Here is a 26909-nt window from a genome sequence, read left to right on the forward strand (position 1 = left end):
ATGTGGCCAAAAGAGCCAAAAAGATCTTCAAGATTACTTTGCCAGCTGTGGGAGAGTCCACTTTAACATTGGTATCACCCAATTGCTCTTCCCTCGCAACTAGCCTCGTATTAGCCTTATAAGTTCAATCGAGCAGGACTTTTTCAGTACAAATCCATCTATGTGACAAGGCTGGCTGTCACCTATCTGGTACCTCAGAATAAACTCCAAACTCTCTCCAACTCTCTAATCCCTTGTGTTTTGCTTCTCTTATTAGTTTATCCTCAAGTTTATTGGTGGCCACTGAAACTTCACGGTCATGAGGACGTCTGCTTCTAGTTCTATTCCGTGACTGCTCTCCAGCCTTCGTTTCATTGTGGAATCTGTTCAAACTACAGCCTCTATTAGCACTTTGGTGCCTTTCGGAACTAATGCTAGAAGATCTCCCTCGCACTTTATCAGAGACTCTTTCTCCAGTACGTGATTGCTTCCTTATGCAAGAGTCACTTCCAGACCCACTATTTGATATTGCACTGCACTTTCTTGCCCTCCACTCTTTCACCCCATTCTGCCAGTCCATGGACCTTGCTTCTTGGCCATCATCTTGAACATTTAACCAATATTTAAACTTGCCTGTAGATTTTCCTGCACGCCCCACAATTGTTGCATCCCTCCATTTATTAGACTCCTCTGGAATATATGTCACCTGAGTACCTACTCGGGGCAATTGGCCTTTGGATGCGATAGCTTTTTCCTGAGTATCATGATCAGTCACATTACTATCCAACTCTTGTTCTACCATATTCTGTGCCTTTATCACAAAACACATGAGTATTTGAGGTACAAGGTGACTCTTTTTCCTCTATCAGCTGCTCAGATTCTGAGATTTTGTAATTAACCCCGATTAATCATGAGGAATGAACCTTAACAGTTTGATTTCCATGCTTGATAACTGCTGTCTTACCATCACGACCAATTTCCAGGGCCCTCCCATTCCCTACGGCCCTCTCTTTTATGATACACCAAATCTCCTGAACTAAATTCCGCCTCAGATGGCCTTATACGATGCCTCAGAGCTCTGAGAATTTTCTGAGACCTCAGCCTTGATGAAAGCCCGTCTCCCTGCATGTAAAGCATTCAAATATGTAGAAAAAATGGAACTAACTGTAGTACCTTCTAGAGGAGGTGGACTGTCGCACAGTACAGAAGGCAATTTGGGATTCCGTCCATTGACCAATTGATAGAGACTATATCCTCCAACCATCTGAAGTGAATTCTTCGCATGAACCGCCCATGCCAGGGCAGTTGTCAACTTGCAGTTTGGCTGGTCAGCTAAGATTTTATGTAACATTTAAGCAGCCACTGCGTGACTCCTTTCACAAAGCCCATTTCTGAAAGGATTTTCAGCTGCAGTATTCATAAGCATAACGTTCATGTTTTCACACATATCTTTGAACTCATCATTAGCACATTCCCCTCCATTATCAGTCAGAAACTTAGCTGGTGCCCCAAGTCCAGTCCCTATCCATTTCTCCATAATTTTGTCTATAATCGCCTTTTTGTCCTTACTATTTATTATTGTAGAAAGACTAGATCTAGTTGCTAGGTCTATAAAATGTAGAATGAAAATATTCTTATCTTTGTCCCATACCTTTAAATCCGTAGCAACTACCTCATTAAAGTCATGTGCCAATGGAAGGCTGGCAATAGGACGTGATGGTGTCCTCCAACACTTTTTACAGATTTCACACTTTTCACTAAACTCTTCTATTATCCTTGTATACTCTTCATCAATCATACCTGCATCCTTTAGCAGGGTTTTAATCTCTGACAAGAAGGGTGAGCAAATTGTCCCTGTAACTTTAAGACAATTTGCCTTTTATCTCTCAGATTCTTAACACCTGATGCCATCAATACTTCTCTAACACTCTAACTAGAAACGCAAAATTTTGTTAAGGGAATACAATAATGTTCTGCCTGAGTAAACTGCAAATTCACTGACTTCCCAAAAACAATTGCCTTATCATGCTCCATATCAAGTTTAATTTGTGACTTTTTCATTAAAGGCTTACTCAACAGTAAAGGTATCTCACTGGAGACAACAGCAGAACTGATAAAGCGGCTATTTTACATAGAATTACTACTCTCTTCAGTGACTTCAATGTGTTGTCATTACCAAACCGAAACCTGGTAGTACTTTTATACTCTTTAACCCTGCACGATCCTCACTACTGAGTGAATCCAGATAACACGGTAACCAATCAGCTCCACACACTGTCAATGTGCAGGCACTATCCAATACAGCACAGTTGAATGAATCTGCAAGTAAAACATTCATCACAGGACTAAAACGCCTTCTGACTAGTATAATTCGTTCAGATCCATCAGTATCTTCCTCTTCTGCCTCAGAATTCCCTGTGTTATGTTTTATTTACAAGACTCTGCCCCTCTGCTTAGGGCAGTTCATTGCATAATAATACTGAGTCACACCTGAAGCACCTATTAACTGTTCCTTGGGCATTCCTGGGATCCATTCACGTATGATTGTTGTTCCAATTTTGTCTTCCACTGTAATAGTCAGACCTGCTAAAGGTGCTTTCATCCTCATTCCTCCTGTCTTTAACTCTTCCATAGTACTTATGCCTGCTTCCAGTATCTGTATTTCTAAATCTAGCAAACATTGAGTCATCCATTCTTTGTGTCACTGCAGAATGCCCTGCTTGTTCTCCAAGGGCTGCAGGAAATGATTGTTTCAATACTTCTGGTTACTGGTTAAAAAATAAAATCCAATGGGATCCATGGAAATGCAGCAAGGTGGGTACAAAATTGGCTCAGTGGCAGGAAACAGACGGTAATGGTTGACAGGTGTTTTTGCGACTGGAGGGCTGTTTCCAGTGGCGATTCGCAGGGCTCTGTACTGGGTCTTTCTGTGGTATATATTAACGATTTGGACGTAAATGTGGGGGGCATGATCAAGAGGTTTGCAGACAACACAAAGAATGGCTGTGTGGTAGATAGCGATGAGGATAGCTGTAGGCTGCAGGAAGATATTGATGATCTGGTCAGATGGGCAGAAAAGCGGCAAATGGAATTCAACCCAGAGAAGTGTGAGGTGATGCATTTGGGGAGGTCAAACAAGGCAAAGAAATACATGATTAATGGGAAAATACTGAGAGGTGTACAGGAAGTGAGGGACCTTGGAGTAGATGTCCACAGATCCCTGAAGGACAGGTCGATAAGGTGGTTAAGAAGGCATATGGAATCCTTTCCTTTATTAGCCGAGGTATAGAATGTAAGAGTAGGGAGTTATGCTGGAACTGTATAAATCATTAATTAGGCCATAATTTGAGTACTGTGTGCGGTTCTGGTCACCTCATTACAGAAAGGATGTAATTGCACTAGAGAGGGTACACAGGAGATTTACAAGGATGTTGCCAGGACTGGAAAAATGCAGCTAGGAGGAAAGACTGGATAGGCTGGGGTTGTTCTCCTTGGAACAGAGAAGGCTGAGAGGAGATCTGATTGAAATGAACAAAATTTTGAGGGCCTATTTATCAGAGAGGTCAGTGACTAGGGGGCACAGATTTAAAGTGATTGGTAGAAAGATTAAAGAGGAGATGATGAAACATTTTTTCACTCAGAGGGTGGTGGGAGTCTGGAACTCACTGCCTGAAACGGTAGTTGAGGCAGAAACCCTCAACTCATTCAAAAGATGTCTGGATATGCACCTCAAGTGCTGTAATCTGCAGGGCAACGGACCAAATGCTGGAAGGTGGGAGTAGAATGGGTGCAACGTTTTTTGGCTGGCACAGACACGATGGGCCAAGTGGCCTCCTTCTGTGCCACAAACTTTCTATGATTCTATTCCCTAGGAATTTCTTTAAGACTGCAGACATTTGATCCAACAGGGAGTCTTTGTCCAAGAACCGAACCCCAGTTAGAACCAGGAGCCTGTCCATATGCAACACCCTAGCACAATCTAGCAATTTAAAAGCTAGCACTGAACCTGGGATCTCCAAATTTAATTTCCTCAATCTTCTAAACAGTCTGTTAAAGTCCATGATATATTCCGCCATTGAATAACCATCTGTTTTCTGAAATCTATTAAAGTCTGACCATGCCTCATATGCATTCAATAGGTCATCTTTCTTGTAAATTTCATCCAAGAATTCTAACAGAAGATCCAACCTTTCATCAGTATCCAGCTGGCGAGCAGCCAGTTCACAAAACACTTTACTACTGATTTTACTTTTGGTAGGAAGTGACAGCGCCATGGCCACACCTTGTTTCTTCTTTGGTAGAGATGTAGCCCGTGTCCACATATCTACTTCATTCTTCCACTGGTCATATAGTTCAGACTCAGAGAACATCGGAGGGTATTATCATACCCTGACAATTTACACTTGTTTTCTGCCATATTTTCTAAAATAGCCCTTGAGATTTTAGTTTTCTATCCAAAAAACATGTCCTAGTTTCCAACCTTCAGCTTTAGGCAACCATTCTCTGCTATCATGTTAAACTCCAGAAAGCTGGTTATGGAATGCTCGAGCCTATATTTACTCAGTTGCACATCTATTAGGCAGTGTAAAAGGATTACAAACATGTAGCTCCTCACTCAAACCCTCTACCAGTCTCAGTGAGTGTCCGCTTACAGATACTCAGCGAAGACCTCATTTAACACCCTTCACCAGCATATAATCAAACCACTGATATACAATTAACAGATTAACATACCAGTCTCATTGTTAATCAAAAAGCAGTTTATCTTCATGGCTATGATGCATCCTATCAATCTACAACAAGATTTACATTAAGAAAACATGAATATAATGGGATACTTCAAGCCAATTAGAACAACATGAATGAATGACATCAAGTGTATTTATACGACAGATATTTAACTGGTGTGAAGAAATATTTTCAGAAACATCAATCGTAATAATCAGAAACAATAATATAAAAGCAAAATACTGCAGATGTTGGAAATCTGAAATAAAAGCAGAAAGTGCTGGAAATACTCAGTAGGTCAGGCAGCATCTGTGAAGAGAGAAGCAGAGTTAACATTTCAGGTCTGTCACCTTTCATCAGAACCAGAACCAGAAACCAGAAACCAGAAACAATACTCCCTTTGGGAGTGTTTTTTCTGGTTTATATTATTTTTAGTATATTGTATATATTTTTAAACATTTCCATGCTCTCTTGGCCACAGACCCAACTGCACTGTAAAGCCATGAGGTAACCTGTTCTCAGATTGAAACCACATCCTACAAAAGATACACAAGATAGTTGGACAATAACTATTTTGTTGCATTGCATCCCCTACGCCTGTCCTTTCCCTCCAATCACCTGAGATGTGCTTGGCCTCTGTTTGGTCCCTCCATGCAGCAACCTCACTGAAATGGGGATCATACCAGCGTAGAACAATAATTACCACTTCCCATTACTTTGTGACACTCCAGTGCATCCTGAAGAAGCTTTTTCCTAACCCTATGCTTTTTTTTGACAGACACATAATCTTCTTCTTCTTTGGCCTCCTTGTCTCGAGAGACAATGGGTAAGCACCTGGAGGTGGTCAGTGGTTTGTGAAGCAGCGCCTGGAGTGGCTATAAAGGCCAATTCTAGAGTGACAGACTCTTCCACAGGTGCTGCAGATAAAATTGGTTGTCGGGGCTGTTACACAGTTGGCTCTCCCCTTGCACTTCTGTCTTTTTTCCTGCCAACCACTAAGTCTCTTTGACTCGCCACACTTTAGCCCCGCCTTTATGGCTGCCCGCCAGCTCTGGCGATCGCTGGCAACTGACTCCCACGACTTGTCATCAATGTCACAGGACCTCATGTCGCATTTGCGGACGTCTTTAAAGCGGAGACATGGACGGCCGGTGGGTCTGATACCAGTGACGAGCTCGCTGTACAATGTGTCCTTGGGGATCCTGCCATCTGAAGAAGCTTTTTCCTAACCCTATGTTTTTTTTTGACAGACACATAATCACTTAACAAGTATGTTATGGCATAAACTCATGCAAGCCTTGGCTGTTTCTTTTAAGAGTGTGGCTGTGTGAGCATTGGAGAAGCTCAAGTTGCTCCCACCCATCTGTACACTTGGCCCTGTAGAGGCATTTCCAAATAAACCATTATTAACTGCTCATAATGCCTCCCGTGTAGATACTGCCTTGCTAACACATTCAATGTACCCATGTAAGACAGCAATGAATGAAGCACAATGTGGACACTAAGTAACCTAACGGAACTTGGTACTTAAACGCATGTTAGAAGTTTTGCTTTATGAATTCTCTTGTCTGTCTGTGAAATTAAAAGGAACAAAATGATTGAAAAGACAATCTGCATTTCTCGGCAGCCATCTTTTAAAATAACGTGTTCTGTTTGATAGCAAGACCATGTTATTCCCAGTTTTTTTTTTAGAGATACAGCACTGAAACAGGCCCTTCGGCCCACCGAGTCTGTGCCGACCATCAACCACCCATTTTTTGAAGTTTTGAAGTTCCATGTAGCAGGGTGTCCATGTAGCAGGGTGTGTATAAAAAAAGGGGTGTCAGAGTCTCCCAAATCTCCAGTTCTGGTCGATTAAGGACTCTACAATTGGACAGCAGGACTGTATCTTCTGGGAAAGTTACAAACAATTCCACTAGCAGTATGTTTCTAACAATGCACCAGATGGCGCTCCAGTCACTCAGATTTCCATTAGAAAGCTAATATGTTCCGCCCACTAAAAGATAATGCTTTTAATGCAATTCATTACAAATGCTGTTCACTGTAGTTCTACTGAATTATTTTACAGGGAAATTCAATAATACTATCTCATATGCAGAATATTATTTAAAAAATCATAGTCACAGCACAACACAAAGATGTTTTACTTGCAAAGCAGAAGGTGATTTAGGGTACACTCCTCCTTTCCTCTTCCTCCCTTCCAAATCATGCATAAGGAGGACTCATATGCTCTTAGGTATTCACCATTAAACTATACATTAAACAACCATTAGAAGGTACAACAGAGTGGCTTGGGATGATTTTCCTTCCTTCAATTTTTTGAGAAAAGCATCTGGTTCCTCCACTCCCATCCTTATCCTCCAACAAGCAGCAGCAAAACTGACACAGGAGCTCAGCTTAACAGAAACACCAAGGCATAAAACAAATTTGTTTTAAAACACATAAATTCTTCATAGTTGTGGACATTTGGTGCAACAAACTCAATTCTTTAATAAAAGCAAAATACTGCAGATGCTGGAAATCTTAAATAAAAACAAGAAATGCTGGAAATACTCAGCAGGTCTGGCAGCATCCGCATCTCTCTCCACAGATGCTGCCAGACCTGAGTATTTCCAGCATTTCATGTTTTTATTTATAAACCCAATTCTTTGTTGATTCTAATCCTACTGTTCAACTTGTTAATACACCCTTCAAACTCTTCTCTCCTCAGAAACACAACAAATTGAATGTTGAACACTCAGATGCTGTCTGTTTCAAAGGCTTTCCCTGGTAAAATTTCTTTGGGTGAAAACATTTCACCCAACTTCCCTTCTATTAATTTTTAAACTTCGTTTATTTGGTATTTGCACACATCACCACAGTGAACAACTTGCCAGACTTTGTTGTCATATTAACTATTAAAAGACACTGGTCATGCATTGTTTCTCTAATACAGCATTAAAACAAAGTGATACACATTTTTTAATTCTCTGCCTTTGCTTTATTTCCTATGTTATGATTTCACTTTTATTAATATCCATCTCAGCAGAACCTAATCAATCTGCTTTTCTAAAAATAAATGTTCAAATCAATCGACAATATACTGAAAAGTCCAGTTGTACACATTTTTTTTTTAATCTCCAACTGGCTCCCCGCCTCTACTGATGGCATGGAGTGTTGTACACTCTGATATAGATCCACAGGCACCAGTGACCCTCATGTACCTTGTGCACGTGGTCATTCTTCATGTGTAAGCTTAGACAGAGAATGTTAGGAGCTTATTCAAAGAGGGAGCACTTCAAAGCCAAGCTCAAATGTGTCCTTATACAATATGAGCTAGAGTACTTTCCAGCAGGGGTCACTTGATAACCATCAAAAGCATGAAGCTTGGCAGATTTTTACTTCACTAGCTCAGAGTAGAGCCATCGGCTGAATTTTATAGAGGTCTCGACGTCAGGATCTGTGGTGGGGGGGGGGGGGGAGGCATGAAGATTGCCCCGGATGAGGCCCGCCATGGACCTTGATGCCGACAGGGCCCATCCCGATATTGCCGCAGCGGCGAGGCCTCATGGCGGCCCCTCCTGCCGCTCGGCAACAGGACTGCAACTTAAACATTCAAATTCATTCACTTACCTGAGTTAATGACGTTCCCGTCGCCTTCTGAAGTGCCACCGTGATCTTCATCCCAGCAGCCGGCACACCTTCGGATCCCCTTCCGGGGAAACAAGGCGCAACTCCTGTGGGGAGGGGGGAGGAGGTAAGTTTCTCAGTGCAGGAGGGGCGGGAGTGGGCTCAAACTATTCTGATTGGTGGAGGGGATGGTGGCAAGGGGTAAAGTTAAAAGTTTGTGAACTTTGGGGCGGGGGGGGGAAGGTCAGGTACACAAGGTAAGTATTTTTGCGGGGTAAAGAGCAAGGAATGAGTGTATTGTTAATGGGGGGATGGGAGAGGGGCTGGAAACATGTATGTAACTTTTAAAATTCAGTTTTATTAAACTTTCTGATTAAACATTTAAATTAAATCTAAGGGCTGGAAGCTCTTTAACAATGGCGTCGGACGCCGTTGCTGGGGACGGCTCGCCCACCCCTCCACGTCATTTGGGGGGTGGGGGGGGAGGGCGATTGGCCGCAGCCATGTAAATGAGCCGTCACGTATAATATCGCACGGCTCCACGGAGTAAAACCTGCACATACGGGCCGCCATCTTTTACAGCCGCTGCTGTAATCGGCTGCGGCAACATAAGATTCAGCTCATAATTGCTGCCCAAACTGAGATGAGTTAACTCAGCATTGACTGGAATTGAAACTGGGGCTCTCTGGTCTAATTGGCCTAGTACTACATCCAGGCTTTATTCTAGCTAGAACCCAAATTTATTTACAGGTAAGCCATGAACTTAGTGACTAAAGGAAAGATCTGATCAGCAACAGGTTTATCCGGCCAACATTCTCCTTTATGATCACACATACTAGCAGCAATCTCACCTGTGAAAGAATTGCTGTAAGAGTGCATCACCCATGTGATATCCTCCACACAGTTAACAGCAATGAAATGTGATTGATGAAGTCACCACACTACTTTCATCATAATTTACAAGTAAAATGTAATCTGTTTTAACTCTGCTGAAACAGATAATATCGTGTAAGATCAATACATTATGAACGTCTTTTGTATTTTAAGAATTCCAGCACCTGGGACAAGATTAAAAACAAGACAGACCCACAGATCACAAAGAGCAGACAGAGGCTGAGCAGTAATATATTATGACATCACCATGCCCCAGGCACAACATTATTCACAAAGTTCAGTTTGCAAATGAGCAAAGGAGTGCACAGACTTTAAATATGGTTGCAGCTGTTTTTTTTAAACTGCCACTTGGTTAATGTGCCACTGTGTTTATTTTTAAGAGTTTGCCACCAGCAGCTAAAAACACCTACTAACGCTCTGTTATTTTAACCAAGCTCTGCTGAACTGAAGCGAATGGGAACTGATTTGCAAAAACTGTGATGTGGTGGTCATTTGATAAAATAACCAAGTCGGTCAAGAAATGAATATTTTAGCCCTATTGCCACTGTCCATTTCTGCCCCTCCCAAAATGTTTAAGCAACCAGATAATTCAAATGAAATTAGTGTGTAGTTCTTTAACAAGCTTCACTATATACTGCAATAATTTACAACACTTTGCCATATTGTTTAAACAAAACAAGATTTCAAAATAAAACAACAACAGAGTGTTTCTTGCATCAGATGTCTTTTTTGGTGGAAGCTATTACTGGGATAGAATTATCTACAAAAGAGCCTAAGGGGTATAATTACTTGGAAGGAGAATGTGAAATACGGTCCCACTGAGACCCTGCATTCAGACATTTAATATAGGAAGCCATGACACCTTTTCCGTTTCATCATATATTTATGCTGCCTTTGTGTTCTGGGGTTGCACTGTTGGGAGGGGAAAGAGGTGTCAAGTGAGATGTGGCTCTGTTATTTCTCTGTGCTGCAGCACTAAAATCATCAATGCACAATTTTTACAGAAGGTCTCCAGGCTCCCATTCACAACCAGAACAGCAACATTTTCCAATTTTCTCTTGGAGCATTTACAGCTGTTATTGTATTGAATGCTGAAAGGAAAATCTAACAGAAGTTGAGAGATGAAGGAAGGAAAGAAAAGAGGGGGAAAAATCAACATTAACACTACACAAATATTGACTTTACAAAGTCAATATCATGTTATCTTTACCCCTTAGGAACTAAAATTGAAAGAGGCTGATTCTAGTTTTGAAACAAGCAAGTAGTATGTGCAAACATCCAATATTTATTTTCTGTAATGTTTCTTTTTGATCCCAGGATCAAAATATGGAAAAAAGAGGGGGAAAAATACTTGTAACTTCAAAATTAGACTTTCTGCTATAATCGATTCATGCTCAAACTCTCTGCAAGATTCAATCTAAATTCTCTCAAATTCAATAGAGACCCAATACATTCCCAATCCAATTGTAGAATTCCCATCAACCTATAAAATCACTTCTGTAATCTTTCATCATATCGTCCATATATAGTCATTTCATCATATAGTCCATATATAGTCTTCATCCATAAAGAATACATGATTGCCTAAATCAAATTCATTTTTTATTTTCATTGTGTTTTTCCTCAATTTCTGTCCTTCTCAAAGGTGCTGACTTTTGTTAATGCTCGGTTCCATTGGCACCACCTGCCCTCCAGCACTATGCCCAGCTGGCCATTCTTTATATGTTCCTCACCAACAACTGCAGCATGCCTACCATTGCCTTGGGTAAAATCAGCTAACGCAGCACAGGTCAGCGACCAAACCTGGGACCTACAAGTCAATATGGCTCAGGAATGCATCACACTAAAGCCATGGAAGTGGTCCTGTATTTTTTCAAGTATTTCTTCAATTATTCAGGATTTCATTACTCGATGGCTAGACATTTCATGTGGAACGATTGGCAACTAAATATTTTTAGAAATGAATAGCTTATGGTAAAAGCTTTTCAACCATAACAGCTTTTATTTTAGAACATGCTGTATGGAGTTTGCTCTAAGACTGCAGCACATCAAGAGTTTAAGATAATCACCAGATCAAGTCTTGAATGCTTTATCGTGTGATTCGCAAATTGCGTTACTGTTCTCCAGCACACTCAGATACATTAATCTTATAACAACTTTCTACCTTTGTTATTTTGCCAATGGTGTGTGTGTGGGGGTTGGGGGGACCAGCGGGAACAGAAGATATAGTCAAAGCAGGCAGCAACAGGTGGATGATTCTTGCCTGCGTATCGCAGTTAGGCGTGAAACTTCCTGTATCATGCATTATTAGGACAGAAGTAATATTGGCACTTACTGTACTGACTGGCACAGGTAAGTAACAGCTTAATAAAGGAGAAAAATGTTTCATGACTGAAAAATTTAGTTACAGAATCAATAATTAAATAGATGTCGGGTAAGAAAATGACTGGGCTCAGCTGCAACACCTGTTACACTCAAGTAGCCTATCACCACCCACTACTTGATTGATGAAGAATGACCACTTAGCCAAGGTACCCAAAGTCAGCCAGCGCCGCTGAATTGTGCAGCAGTAAGACACAGTGCCTTCAGGGAATTGTATATTGTAGTTAAGGAAGAGGGGTGTGAAGTATTGGATGTGATAAACATAGGGAGAGAGGCAGTATTAATGGGATTAGCATCCCTGAAAGTGGATAAATCACCAGGGCTGGATGAAATAGAATCAAAGAAATGTTACGGCACAGAAAGAGGCCATTCAGCCCATTGTGTCTGCGCCAGCTGAAAAAACTAGCCGCCCAATCTACTCCCACCTTCCAGCACCTGGTCCGTAGCCTTGCAGGTTACAGCACATCAGGTGCCGGTCCAGGTACCTTCTAAATGAGTTGATGGTTTCTGCCTCCACCGGGCAGTGGATTCCAGACACCCACCACCATCAGGGTGAATAAGTTTTTCCTCATGTCCCCTCTAATCCTTCTACCAATCACCTTAACTTTGTGCCACCTGGGAATTGACCTCTCTGCTCAAGGAAACAGATCCTTGCTGTCTACTCTATCTAGGCCCCTCATAATTCTGTACACCTCAATAAAGTTACCCCTCAGCCTCCTCTGTTCAAAGGAAAACAACCCTAGCCTATCCAATCTTTCCTCATAGCTGCAATTTTCAAGCCTTGGCAACATTCTTGTAAATCTCCTCTGCACTTTCTCCAGAGCAATTATGTCCTTCCTGTAATGTGGTGACCAGAACTGTACACAATACACCAGCTGTGGCCTAACCAGCATTTTATACAGTTCCAGCATTACATCCCTGCTTTTGTATTCTATTCCTCGGCCAATAAGGGAAAGCATTCTATATGCCTTCTTCACCATGTTATCTACCTGTCCTGCCACCTTCAGGGACCTGTGGACATACACTCCAAGGTCTCTCACTTCCTCTACCCCTCTCAATATCCTCCCGTTTATTGTGTATTCCCTTGCTTTGTTTGCCCTCCCCAAATGCATTACTTCACACTTCTCTGGATTGAATTCCATTTGCCACCCACTCAACCACTGATATCATTCTGGAGTCTACAGCTATCCTCTTCACTATCAACTACACGGCCAATTTTTGTGTCACCTACAAATTTCCCAATCATGCCTCCCACATTTAAGTACAAATCATTATATATCCCACAAACAACAAGGGACCCAACACTGCGGCCCGTGTAACGTCACTGGAAACTGCCTTCCATTCGCAAAAACATCCGTCAACCATTACCCTTTGTTTCCTGTCACTGAGCCATTTTGGATCCAACTCGTCACACTCCCCTGTATCCCATGTGGCTTTTACTTTTCTGACCAGTATGCCATTTGGAACCTTGTCAATTGCCATACTAAAATCCATGTAGACAACATCCACTGCACTACCTTCATCAATCCTCCTTGTTACTTCCTCAAAAAATTCAATTAAGTTAGTAAGACACGACCTTCCCTTAACAAATCCATGCTGACTATCCCTGATTAATCCCTGCCTTTCTAAGTGGCAGTTTATCCTATCTCTCAGAATCGATACTAATAATTTGCCCACCACCGAGGTCAGACTGACTGGCCTATAATTATTTGGTCTATCCCACGCACCCTTTTTAAACAATGGTACAACATTCACAGATCTCCAGTCCTCTGGTACCTCACCTGTATCTAGTGAGGATTTGAAAATGATCCTCAGTGCATCCGCTATTTCCTCCCTGGCCTCCTTTAATAGCCTGGGATACAATCCATCCGGCCCTGGTGACTTATCCACTTTCAAGGATGTCAGACCCTCTAGTACTTCCTCTCTCATTATGCTTATCGTATCTAATATTTCACACTCCTCCGCTTTAACTACAATGTCTGCATCATCACTCTCCTTTGTGAAGACAGAGGCAAAAAACTCATTAAGAAGCCTGCCCACATCTTCTGCCTCCACGCATAAGTTACCTTGTACATCTCTGATAGGCCATGCCCTTTCCTTAGTTATTCTCTTGCTCTTAATGTACTGATAAAACATCTTTGGGTTTTCCTTAATTTTACCTGCCAATATTTTTTCATGTCCTCTCTTTGCTTTCCTAATTTCCTTTTTTACTTCACCCCTGCACTTTCTATATTCCTCTAGGCTTTCTACAGTATTAGGTATTTTGTGACTGTCATAAGCTTTTTTTCCTGCTTTAAATGTACTCCAGTTTGTTAAAAGAAGCCAGGGAGGAAATAGTGGAGGGTCTGTCCATCATTTTCCAGTCCTCACTGGATAGAGGTGTGATGCCAGAGGATTGGAGGACTGCTAATGTTGTAACTTTGTTTAAAAAGGGAGTGAGGGATAGACCGAATAATTACAGGCCAGTCAGTCTAACCTCAATAGTGGGCAAATTACTGGAATCAATTCTGAGAGACAGGATAAACTGTTACTTAGAAAGGCACGGATTAATCAAGGATCATCAGCACAGATTTTTAAGCGAAGATCATGTCTGACTAAATTAATTGAATTTTTTGAAGAACATGAGGATTGATGAGGGTACTGAAGTTGATGTGGTCTACATGGATTTTAGCAAGGGTTTTGACAAGGTCTCACATGGCAGACTGGTTAAAAAAAAAAAGCCCACGGGATCCAGGGAATTGTAGTAAGGTGGATACAAAATTAGCTCAGTGGCAGGAAGTGAGGGACCTGGGAGTGAATGGCCACAGGTCCCTGAAGGTAGCAGGACAGGTCGATAAGATGGTTAAGAAGGCATATGGAATCCTTTCCTTTATTAGCCAAGGTATAGAATATAAGAGTAGGGAGGTTATGCTGGAACTGTATAAATCATTAGTTAGGCCACAACTTGAGTACTGTGTGCAGTTCTAGTCACCTCATCACAGTAAGGATGTAATTGCACTAGAGAGGGTACAGAGAAGATTTACAACAATGTTGCCGGGGCTTGAAAAATGCAGCTAGGAGGAAAGACTGGATAGGCTGGGGTTGTTCTCCTTGGAACAGAGAAGGCTGAGGGGAGATTTGTCTGAAATGTACAAAATTGGAAGGGGCCTGGATAGAGTGATGGGAAGGGAAGGAAGCAGAGAAGTCAGTGACTATGGGGCACAGATTTAAAGTGATTGGTAGAAGGATTAGAGGGGAGATGAGGAAATATTTTTTCACCCAGAGGGTGGTGGGGGTCTGGAACTCACTGCCTGAAAGGGTATTAGAGGCAGAAACCCTCGACTCATTTAAAATCTATCTGGATATGCACCTCAAGTGTTGTAACCTGCAGGGCTACAGACCAAATGGTGGAAGGTGGGATTAAGCTGGGTGACATGTTTTTCAGACGGCACAGACACGATGGGCCAAGTGGCCTCTTTCTGTGCTGCATTTTTCTATGATTTTCTATGAAGTAGGGAAATGCGAGCAAGTAAATACTGGCTATATGTCTTGCTGTATATTTCCAGAATTTTGTGTTTTTATTTCAGATTTCCAGCATTTACAGTTTTTTTCTCCCTTTTGAGAAATAAATACCTCTGATGTTGCACTTTAAATCTTTTTTTTAAAATTTCTAATTCACAGAACTTGCACTAGTGTAAGAAGGGAAATCATTAAATATTCATTATTTGTCTGTTCCAATTTATTGTAACAAGAAATACAAAAGTCTGCAAAGTGCAATGAAAGAGTAACTTGTAAATAACAATGTCGCCACAATAGTTTGAGATGTACTGCAGATTACGTCCTCAGGGCTACTGTGCTGTTTCTGTACTCCTTTCAATTGGGCCAACACTGCAAATTACATTATGTTCATTTTCTGGAGCTATTACTTTTAGTATGGACACTTGGGTCTCTGTGGATATATAACATTTTTTTATTCAGTAACATTTTTGACTGGGAAAAATACGTAGAGCAATAATGTAACATCACCAGCAGAATTATTCTTGGATTCACACACCATCCTGACTTGGAAATGCATCATAGTTCGTCCACTATCACTGGGTCAAAATCCTGAAATTCCCTCCCTTACAGTGTACATACACCACAAGGACTGAAGCCGTTCAAGAAGGCAGCTCACCATCACCTTATCAAGGGCAATGAGGGATGGGCAATGAATGTTGGCCTTGCCAGCGATGTCCACATCCCATGAACAAATAAAAAAATGAAAAACTGTTTGAATTAAATTAAGTTTATTCCCTTCCTTTCTTTGCCAACATTTCATTATCACCATATGTTTGTGAGCAAGTTTAATTTCAACCCACACATATAGCTAAAGATATAAATAAGACAATCTCATAATGAAGAGCTGGAACCTGTCATAGCCGCTAAGCGCATTGCACTTTTGAACTACAAGAAAGCCCCCAGCGATTTAACATCCGCAGCACTTAAAGCAGCCAGAAGTACTGCACAAAGAACAGCTAGGCGTTGCGCAAACGACTACTGGCAACACCTATGCAGTCATATTCAGCTGGCCTCAGACACCGGAAACATCAGAGGAATGTATGATGGCATGAAGAGAGCTCTTGGGCCAACCATCAAGAAGATCACCCCCCTCAAATCTAAATCGGGGGACATAATCACTGACCAACGCAAACAGATGGACCGCTGGGTTGAGCACTACCTAGAACTGTACTCCAGGGAGAATGCTGTCACTGAGACTGCCCTCAATGCAGCCCAGCCTCTACCAGTCATGGATGAGCTGGACATACAGCCAACCAAATCGGAACTCAGTGATGCCATTGATTCCCTAGCCAGCGGAAAAGCCCCTGGGAAGGACAGCATTACCCCTGAAATAATCAAGAGTGCCAAGCCTGCTATACTCTCAGCACTACATGAACTGCTATGCCTGTGCTGGGACGAGGGAGCAGTACCCCAGGACATGCGCGATGCCAACATCATCACCCTCTATAAAAACAAAGGTGACCGCGGTGACTGCAACAACTACCGTGGAATCTCCCTGCTCAGCATAGTGGGGAAAGTCTTTGCTCGAGTCGCTCTGAACAGGCTTCAGAAGCTGGCCGAGCGCGTCTACCCTGAGGCACAGTGTGGCTTTCGTGCAGAGAGATCGACTATTGACATGCTGTTCTCCCTTCGTCAGATACAGGAGAAATGCCGTGAACAACAGATGCCCCTCTACATTGCTTTCATTGATCTCACCAAAGCCTTTGACCTCGTCAGCAGACGTGGTCTCTTCAGACTACTAGAAAAGATCGGATGTCCACCAAAGCTACTAAGTATCATCACCTCATTCCATGACAATATGAAAGGCACAATTCAACATGGTGGCTCCTCATCAGAGCCCTTTCCTATCCTGAGTGGTGTGAAACAGGGCTGTGTTCTCGCACCCACACTTTTTGGGATTTTCTTCTCCCTGCTGCTTTCACATGCGTTCAAATCCTCTGAAGAAGGAATTTTCCTCCACACAAGATCAGGGGGCAGGTTGTTCAACCTTGCCCGTCTAAGAGCGAAGTCCAAAGTACGGAAAGTCCTCATCAGAGAACTCCTCTTTGCTGACGATGCTGCTTTAACATCTCACACTGAAGAATGCCTGCAGAGTCTCATCGACAGGTTTGCGTCTGCCTGCAATGAATTTGGCCTAACCATCAGCCTCAAGAAAACGAACATCATGGGGCAGGATGTCAGAAATGCTCCATCCATCAATATTGGCGACCACGCTCTGGAAGTGGTTCAAGAGTTCACCTACCTAGGCTCAACTATCACCAGTAACCTGTCTCTAGATGCAGAAATCAACAAGCGCATGGGTAAGGCTTCCACTGCTATGTCCAGACTGGCCAAGAGAGTGTGGGAAAATGGCGCACTGACACGGAACACAAAAGTCCGAGTGTATCAGGCCTGTGTCCTCAGTACCTTGCTCTACGGCAGCGAGGCCTGGACAACGTATGCCAGCCAAGAGCGACGTCTCAATTCATTCCATCTTCGCTGCCTTCGGAGAATACTTGGCATCAGGTGGCAGGACTATATCTCCAACACAGAAGTCCTTGAAGCGGCCAACATCCCCAGCTTATACACACTACTGAGTCAGCGGCGCTTGAGATGGCTTGGCCATGTGAGCCGCATGGAAGATGGCAGGATCCCCAAAGACACATTGTACAGTGAGCTCGCCACTGGTATCAGACCCACCGGCCGTCCATGTCTCCGTTATAAAGACGTCTGCAAACGCGACATGAAATCGTGTGACATTGATCACAAGTCGTGGGAGTCAGTTGCCAGCATTCGCCAGAGCTGGCGGGCAGCCATAAAGACAGGGCTAAATTGTGGCGAGTCGAAGAGACTTAGTAGTTGGCAGGAAAAAAGACAGAGGCGCAAGGGGAGAGCCAACTGTGCAACAGCCCCAACAAACAAATTTCTCTGCAGCACCTGTGGAAGAGCCTGTCACTCCAGAATTGGCCTTTATAGCCACTCCAGGCGCTGCTTCACAAACCACTGACCACCTCCAGGCGCGTATCCATTGTCTCTCGAGATAAGGAGGCCCAAAAGAAAAGAATAAATAAGACATAACATTCTGCCATTCTGATTATGGATTTCACACTAAACATCAATAAGCCTTTCTATTCCAAAAACAGACTAAACCTGTGTGTTTCTGGCACATTTAAAAAAATTTAATTTGGATTTCTATTGTCTGTAGGTTTCTTTTTTTTTCACTAACTGAATATGAAAGGATGTGCTTCACAGATCTGAAATCAGAAACTTTGGGAATTACCTTTATTGCTTTGGGCTCTGTTAACTTCAGACTTTTTGTAGTGGTCGCTCCCATACTGATGGCAGAAGAAAGTGAGGCTCTGCGACTTCGAGCAGATGAGGGTCTTGATGAAAGTCTGCTATCAGCTGGAATACAGTTGCGCGTATAGTTAGAATCCTTATCTTGCATCTGTTTTAGTTTGAAGATCAGAGAGCTTTTGATAAGATAAAAGGCACAGTTATACTCCTGTGACCAGCTGAAGACCAGGACCCGTTTCTAGCAATGTTAAACTCACAAACCCAAGATATACTTCCACTCTCTCTAATCAGAAAAAGAGAATGCTCACTATAGATGTACCTGCAGCCATTCACAAAAAATTTAAAATATCCCTGCCAATTAGAAAAACCTCAGTGGGAAAACTGCCATTTTTCCTACCACATCTCTGCTCAACCACAATCTAACATTCACCAGACCTAGCCTTATTAAAGTGGCCAAACTTAAATATAAATGCAACCAAATTATTTGCATTTTGGAAGCACAACTTTAAGAAATCTTGCCTTAGTAAGGTGCAAAACATTTCAAATGCTCATTCTAAAACCTGACCAACTGCAAAGCTACTCAATCAGATTTACTCAACAAAAGTAATTCCATACCAACACAAAAGCAAAATACTGCAGATGCTGGAAATCTGAAACAAAAACAGAAAATGCTGGAAATACTCAGCAGGTCAGGCAGCATCTGTGGAGAGAAAAAGAGAGTTAAGGTTGTAGGTCAATGAAATGTCTCTCCACAGATGCTGCCTGCCCTGCTGAGTAATTCCATATCAATACTTTCATAAGACATAACAGTGAACTGTAATCTCTTTCAGATTTACTAAGAACTCTTTCCCTCTTTTGGGCCTCCTTATCTCGAGAGACAATGGATACGCGCCTGGAGGTGGTCAGTGGTTTGTGAAGCAGCGCCTGGAGTGGCTATAAAGGCCAATTCTGGAGTGACAGGCTCTTCCACAGGTGCTGCAGAGAAATTTGTTTGTTGGGGCTGTTGCACAGTTGGCTCTCCCCTTGCGCCTCTGTCTTTTTTCCTGCCAACTACTAAGTCTCTTCGACTCGCCACAATTTAGCCCTGTCTTTATGGCTGCCCGCCAGCTCTGGCGAATGCTGGCAACTGACTCCCACGACTTGTGATCAATGTCACAGGATTTCATGTCGCGTTTGCAGACGTCTTTATAACGGAGACATGGACGGCCGGTGGGTCTGATACCAGTGGCGAGCTCGCTGTACAATGTGTCTTTGGGGATCCTGCCATCTTCCATGCGGCTCACATGGCCAAGCCATCTCAAGCGCCGCTGACTCAGTAGTGTGTATAAGCTGGGGATGTTGGCCGCTTCAAGGACTTCTGTGTTGGAGATATAGTCCTGCCACCTGATGCCAAGTATTCTCCGAAGGCAGCGAAGATGGAATGAATTGAGACGTCGCTCTTGGCTGGCATACGTTGTCCAGGCCTCGCTGCCGTAGAGCAAGGTACTGAGGACACAGGCCTGATACACTCGGACTTTTGTGTTCCGTGTCAGTGCGCCATTTTCCCACACTCTCTTGGCCAGTCTGGACATAGCAGTGGAAGCCTTACCCATGCGCTTGTTGATTTCTGCATCTAGAGACAGGTTACTGGTGATAGTTGAGCCTAGGTAGGTGAACTCTTGAACCACTTCCAGAGCGTGGTCGCCAATATTGATGGATGGAGCATTTCTGACATCCTGCCCCATGATGTTCGTTTTCTTGAGGCTGATGGTTAGGCCAAATTCATTGCAGGCAGACGCAAACCTGTCGATGAGACTCTGCAGGCATTCTTCAGTGTGAGATGTTAAAGCAGCATCGTCAGCAAAGAGGAGTTCTCTGATGAGGACTTTCCGTACTTTGGACTTCGCTCTTAGACGGGCAAGGTTGAACAACCTGCCCCCTGATCTTGTGTGGAGGAAAATTCCTTCTTCAGAGGATTTGAACGCATGTGAAAGCAGCAGGGAGAAGAAAATCCCAAAAAGTGTGGGTGCGAGAACACAGCCCTGTTTCACACCACTCAGGATAGGAAAGGGCTCTGATGAGGAGCCACCATGTTGAATTGTGCCTTTCATATTGTCATGGAATGAGGTGATGATACTTAGTAGCTTTGGTGGACATCCGATCTTTTCTAGTAGTCTGAAGAGACCACGTCTGCTGACGAGGTCAAAGGCTTTGGTGAGATCAATGAAAGCAATGTAGAGGGGCATCTGTTGTTCACGGCATTTCTCCTGTATCTGACGAAGGGAGAACAGCATGTCAATAGTCGATCTCTCTGCACGAAAGCCACACTGTGCCTCAGGGTAGACGCGCTCGGCCAGCTTCTGGAGCCTGTTCAGAGCGACTCGAGCAAAGACTTTCCCCACTATGCTGAGCAGGGAGATTCCACGGTAGTTGTTGCAGTCACCGCGGTCACCTTTGTTTTTATAGAGGGTGATGATGTTGGCATCGCGCATGTCCTGGGGTACTGCTCCCTCGTCCCAGCACAGGCATAGCAGTTCATGTAGTGCTGAGAGTATAGCAGGCTTGGCACTCTTGATTATTTCAGGGGTAATGCTGTCCTTCCCAGGGGCTTTTCCGCTGGCTAGGGAATCAATGGCATCACTGAGTTCCGATTTGGTTGGCTGTATGTCCAGCTCATCCATGACTGGTAGAGGCTGGGCTGCATTGAGGGCAGTCTCAGTGACAGCATTCTCCCTGGAGTACAGTTCTAGGTAGTGCTCAACCCAGCGGTCCATCTGTTTGCGTTGGTCAGTGATTATGTCCCCCGATTTAGATTTGAGGGGGGTGATCTTCTTGATGGTTGGCCCAAGAGCTCTCTTCATGCCATCATACATTCCTCTGATGTTTCCGGTGTCTGAGGCCAGCTGAATATGACTGCATAGGTGTTGCCAGTAGTCGTTTGCGCAACGCCTAGCTGTTCTTTGTGCAGTACTTCTGGCTGCTTTAAGTGCTGCGGATGTTAAATCGCTGGGGGCTTTCTTGTAGTTCAAAAGTGCAATGCGCTTAGCGGCTATGACAGGTTCCAGCTCTTCATTATGAGATTGAAACCAGTCTGCATTTCTCTTCGCACTTTTGCCGTAGGTGGTCAAAGCTGACTCATAGATGGCGTCTCTGATGTGGGCCCACTTGGTCTCAGCATCCCCTGTGGGAGTGTTTTGAAGGGCTGTTACAAGTGAATTTAGAAATTTTTGTAACAGCTGTGGGTGAGAAATTCTGCTCGTGTTGATGCGCGGGTGGCCCTTCTGCTTGGAATGATGCAACTTCTTTGGTCTGAGTCTAACCTTGCTGCACACCAGGGAGTGGTCGGTGTCGCAGTCCGCACTGTGGAAGCTGCGTGTGATTTGAACACTGTTTAAGGCGGCTCGCCTTGTGACAATGAGGTCTAGCTGGTGCCAACGACGTGATCTTGGGTGCCTCCATGAAACCTGGTGACAGGGTTTAGTGTGAAAGAACGAGTTGGTGATGCAGAGGTTATGATAGGTACACAACTCAAGCAGTCTCTGCCCGTTCTCATTCATCCTTCCAACGCCATAGCGCCCAAGGCAGGAGGGCCATGAGTCATGGTCGGCCCCAACCCTGGCATTAAAGTCCCCCAGCAGGAATAGGTGTTCGGTGTTGGGGATGCTGCTAATGATGTTATGGAGTTGTTCATAGAACTGGTCTTTAGCTTCAGGTGCGGAACAGAGTGTTGGAGCATAGATGCTGAGTAGGTGTACTGGACCAGAGGTGGTGAGCAGTCGGATGGACAGTATGCGTTCCGAGCCATTTGAGGGAGGCTCTATCATGCTGAGCAAGGAGTTTCTGATGGCGAAGCCCACTCCATGCTGTCTTGGTTCTTCAGGATCCCTGCCCTGCCAGAAGAAGGTGTAGTCTTGCTCTGCTAGAGAGCCACTCGCGAGGAGGCGAGTCTCCTGAAGTGCTGCAATGTCCACATTGAGTCTACTGAGCTCGTTGTTAATGATGGCGGTCTTCCGAGAATCGTTGATTTGTGTAAGGTCTTCCGACAGGCCAGGACACATAGTTCTGACGTTCCAGCTTGCAAAGCGAAGGGCTGGTACCTTCTTTCCTTTTTTCATGTTGTTTGGTGCGGTGTATCAGTCCACCTTTCGGGCAATGACCCTGAGCTCCAAGCACCCATTGAAGCAGGCAGACTGTGGCGGGACAGAACCTTATTGACCGGGGGCTGCCCGGTTTGAGGCGGGCGGTAGCTGTCCAGTGAGGTGCAATGACCTCTCCCACCGACAAAGGCAACCCGTGGCGCCCAGTTTCTACGCCAATTTATCTGGACTTATAACCCGTAACTGCTGCCTTCCGTGTTGTTTCAGTCGCTGTGAGGCAACTATGGAGTGACCTCTCCATGGCGCATGCCTGGGCAAATTTATGGAGGTTGAGAGTTGCCCAGTCGTCAAAACCCCCCTCTCGGCCTTTCTGGTGGGGTCCAAAGGAGTGCAGGACACGACGTTTGGCACCAGTATGGCTGCAGGAACTGCCGGAAACATGCCAAAGGTGACACATGACCGCCTACGGGGTTCCGCTCCGGATTTTCTGTTAGGGTTTACTCCCTTAGCCTTGGTCTCTCCCGAGACGCCCACAAGGCAGTGGGGTTGTTGGGGCCCCTACACAGGTGTAGGATGGTGCCGGTGGGAGGAGGGGATGCAAGGGGGAGAGGTAGAGGGAGGGGGGGGGGGTGCAGGGGAAGGGGGTGCGGGGTGAAGATGGTGCGAGGGGGGGGGCGGGCTGGGACGGGGTTGTGAGGGGGTGTGCTGAGAGGGTGGAGCAGGGAAGGGGACGGGGGTGGGGGGGGGTGGAAGGGGGGTAAAGGGGGGGGGAGGGGGGGTGGAATCTGGTGCAGGTAATAAGCCATTTCCTCAGTGCCCACCATCGACGTCCGGAAAGCTCATCCACGTCCTTCGGGAGGTGAAGCATCATTTGGCAGACTTAGAGGTGATTACATTTGCTAAGGGTTTTTTTTTGCAGTGGTTTAAATAAAGGCATGCAGCATTGCCGACAGTGCGCTGCAGATGCTCTCCGAGCCATCTCCCGCGGGCGCTTTGAAGTTGCGGCCGGGGGGGCCGTTCGTGGATGTTTTGGGTGTTCGGGGCACCTTTTCACAGGACTTCTCTCGGGTCCCGCAGCTCCTTCTTCACCTCAATGGACTTACCGAATGCCGTGGCTGCAGACACTCTGGACTGTGAAGACAGCAGGATCAGAGATTAAAGTATCGGCAGCTGTTCTCGTCAGTTTCATCCGGATCAATTTCATTGAGAAAACAAAGAGCAGGTGTGGCTGGGGGAGGGCAGTGGGCCCAGGTAACATACACTAAACTAACTGTTAACTTTTAGATAGGGCTAAAATGAACTGATTTAAAGAGCCAGGGGAATTTAAACAGTTTAAGAGGGCAGATTGGGGGAGAAAACGTTAGGGATGGGAGCAGATGGCCATGGATAGAGTTGAACAGCAAGGGAGCTTCCTAGGGAGCTTCCAGCCCAGGAGCCATCTTGTAACTACATCACACAGTGACATTTATTATACCTATGTAGAGTATCATAACATTATCACAAAAACACAGTTTGTAACAAAGTAATAAAATTCTAATATTAAAGTACTGATCAATTTTTAAAAATACAATTTCTCCTCTAAAGGTGACTGATGATGTGGGGGAATACTGTGCTTGCGTTCACCTTTTTTGGGGATTATTTCCATCTCTGGACTTTGACAAGTTCCCATCAATAACTTAGATGAGAGTAAGGAAGAATGTTCCAGCGATGTGTCTGTCAAACTTCCAAACTGTTGTTGCTTCATCTTGGCATCAGCCTCTAATCTTGCTACTGCAGTCTTTTGACTTGTTTCAACTGTCGCCAGAAATAATTTACAAAACTGTGAAATGAAGAGGCGCAACACTCATTAGTAGTTATCCCTGCATATACACTATCAGCATATCCAATTCCAGAAAACTAATTACTTTCAAAAGGAGAAAGATAGGTTAGAAAATACTCCTCCAACTCAATACATGAAAAATACAATATCTCATTGTTTAGGTGGCATTGCTTTTGTAGTGTATGTGCACAAATCGTTGAAGGTGGCAGGGCAAGTTAAGAATACAGTTAATAAGGCATACAGGACCCTGGGCTTTATTAATAAAGTCATAGATTGATAAAGCAAGGAAGTTATGGTGAACTTTTGTAAAACACTGGTTCAACCTGAACTGGAATACTGTGTCCAATTCTGGGCACCACACTTTAGGAAGGATGTGAAGGCATTGGAGAGGGTGTGGAAAAGATTTCCAAGAATGATTCCAGGAATGAGGAACTTCAGTTACGTGGTTAGTTTGGAGAAGCTAGTTCTGTTCTCCTTAGAGAAGAGATGTTTGAGAGGAGATTTGAAAGAAGTGTGCAAAATCATGTGGGGTCTGGACAGATTAGAGAGAAATTGTTTTCAGTGGTAGAAGGTTTGAGAACCAGAGGATACTGATTTAAAGATGAATGGCAAAAGAACCAATGGCGACATGAGGAAAAATCTTTTTATGAAGCATGTGGTTAGGATCTGGAATGCACTGCCTGAGCATTACAGAGGCAAGTTCAGCCCTATGTGTTTTATTTTGTATTTGAAGCTTCATTCTGACCACTGGACTTTTATTCCTCAGCCTTTGAGTTATTTTCAACTGTTTTAAACCAGCTGAAAAGGAATCTATTTGAATAAGCAAACAAAATCTGTTTTGTACTGCTGGATCTGTTTCGAATCAAATTACTGAGAGGCTCAGTGCTTTGGTGCTCCACTGTTGCATGCTATTAACATTATTATCAAGTTAGATAGATGGCTAAAGGAAAAGGAATAAAAGGATATCGGAACAGGCACTTGGGATTGGGACTACTACTTGTGTGGAGGATAAATGGACATGGACTGGATGAGCTGAACAGCCTCTCTGTGTGCTGTAATTTCAATGTAATTAATAGTCAGGGTCGTGGGCTGTAATCTGCCTTAGTATTTAATTGTGAATGATTTTGACACAGCCTGGGGAGCAGATCACCCGCTCTCTCTGTCTCTCAACTGAAATTCTAAAATACAAACCAATCAACTTGGCTTAAATAGGTCAGTTTAGAAGCAACATCATCATCAATATTGCAATAAAAATGAACATTAAGGCATTTGGATATAATGGCTCAGATTTTGCGGTCAGCAGCAAGCAACCAGCGTTAGCCATTCATTACACTTATGCTTCCCCACAGACTTCTATGCACTTTTGCACTGGAACTTGCAATGATTAGAAATCCAAAACAGCGCGGCACCCTCTACAGAGGATCTGGGTCTGCTGTTACCCGAGCAATCAACTGTGCATCTCCTTGACCAATCAGATTGAAGAATCCTTACTGAGTCACATCGAGTCTGAACGAGGAGGTATACATTAGAAGATATAGTAAGTTAGAATTCAATGTCAGATCATGCGCAGGAAGCAAAATAAAGAGAGGGAAAGTAAGTTGGGATCGAGAGAGAGACAAGAGAGATTGAAAAAGTAAAAAAAAATCTATTTAAACTTTTTAAAATCTCCAAAAATAATTACAATCTGAAGGATTAAGATTGCACACATTTTTTTCATTCGTTTATGGGACGTTGGCGTTTTTGGCAAGACCAGCATTTATTGCCCATCCCTAACTGCCCTCGAAAAGGTAGAGGTGAGTTACCTTCTTGAACCACTGCAGTCCATGTGGTGTAGGTACACCCACCGTGCTGTTAGGGAGGGAGTTCCAGGATTTTGACCCAGTGACAGTGAAGGAAGGACAATATATTTCCAAGACAGGATGGTGTGTGACTTGGAGGGGACCTTGCAGGCAGTGGTGTTTCCATCTACCTGCTGCCCTTCTTCTGCTAGGTGGTAGAGGTTGCTGGTTTGGAAGGTGCTGTCGAAGGAGCCTTGGTGAGTTGCTGCAGTGCAGCTTGTAAGTAATACACATTGCTGCCACCTTGCACCCGTGGCAGAGGGAGTGAATATTTAAGGCAGGGAGTGAATGTTTAAGTATGAAAATATTTTTACCGCACAAACTGGTCCAATGTACTGGTATGCTAGTATCCCCACAATGTTACAAAATAGCTTCAGGTTGGTGCTGTGGAGTCTGTTCTATCCACATTCAAAAGTGGTTTCCACAGTGTTGGTAACTGCACAATCCTGACTCATTTCTGGTCACCAACCATTTCACGTTATGGAGAAATCACATAACTACCATGTACAGATAAGGATAAATGAGTCACCACTGGCTGCTGTTGACATGACTGCTGTCTCTGGAGGAACATCACCTTTAGTTGGTTCTTTTTTCATCAGCAGAAATTCCATCATGTTTATATTGCACCAGACCTGCCACCACTCTCTACATTAAACTAGAGAGGGTACAACTTGTCATACTACAGAGTGTTTAGGCTTATAGGGGTGATGTTCTGATTTTGCGCACCTACCAGAAAGCCTTGCTTGCCAGAAACACATCAGAAGTTCAGCT

At 43.9% G+C, this 26909-nt stretch overlaps 1 protein-coding gene across 3 annotated transcripts in view; it reads right to left on the reverse strand.

Moving 5' to 3' along the window:
* efcab7 (EF-hand calcium binding domain 7) overlaps positions 1 to 26909 on the reverse strand; it is a 131614-nt gene that overhangs the window by 78615 nt on the left and 26090 nt on the right. For all 3 annotated transcript variants that reach the window (XM_068037323.1, XM_068037324.1, XM_068037322.1), the window contains 2 exons: positions 24105 to 24300; positions 18389 to 18513 (listed from right to left, as the gene is read on the reverse strand). In XM_068037323.1, coding sequence (XP_067893424.1) covers positions 18389 to 18513; positions 24105 to 24300 — 321 coding nt within the window. The remainder of the gene's footprint in view (positions 1 to 18388; positions 18514 to 24104; positions 24301 to 26909) is intronic.

Source organism: Heterodontus francisci, chromosome 8 (genome assembly GCF_036365525.1).
Source record: "Heterodontus francisci isolate sHetFra1 chromosome 8, sHetFra1.hap1, whole genome shotgun sequence".
NCBI classification, from domain to species: Eukaryota; Metazoa; Chordata; class Chondrichthyes; order Heterodontiformes; family Heterodontidae; genus Heterodontus; species Heterodontus francisci.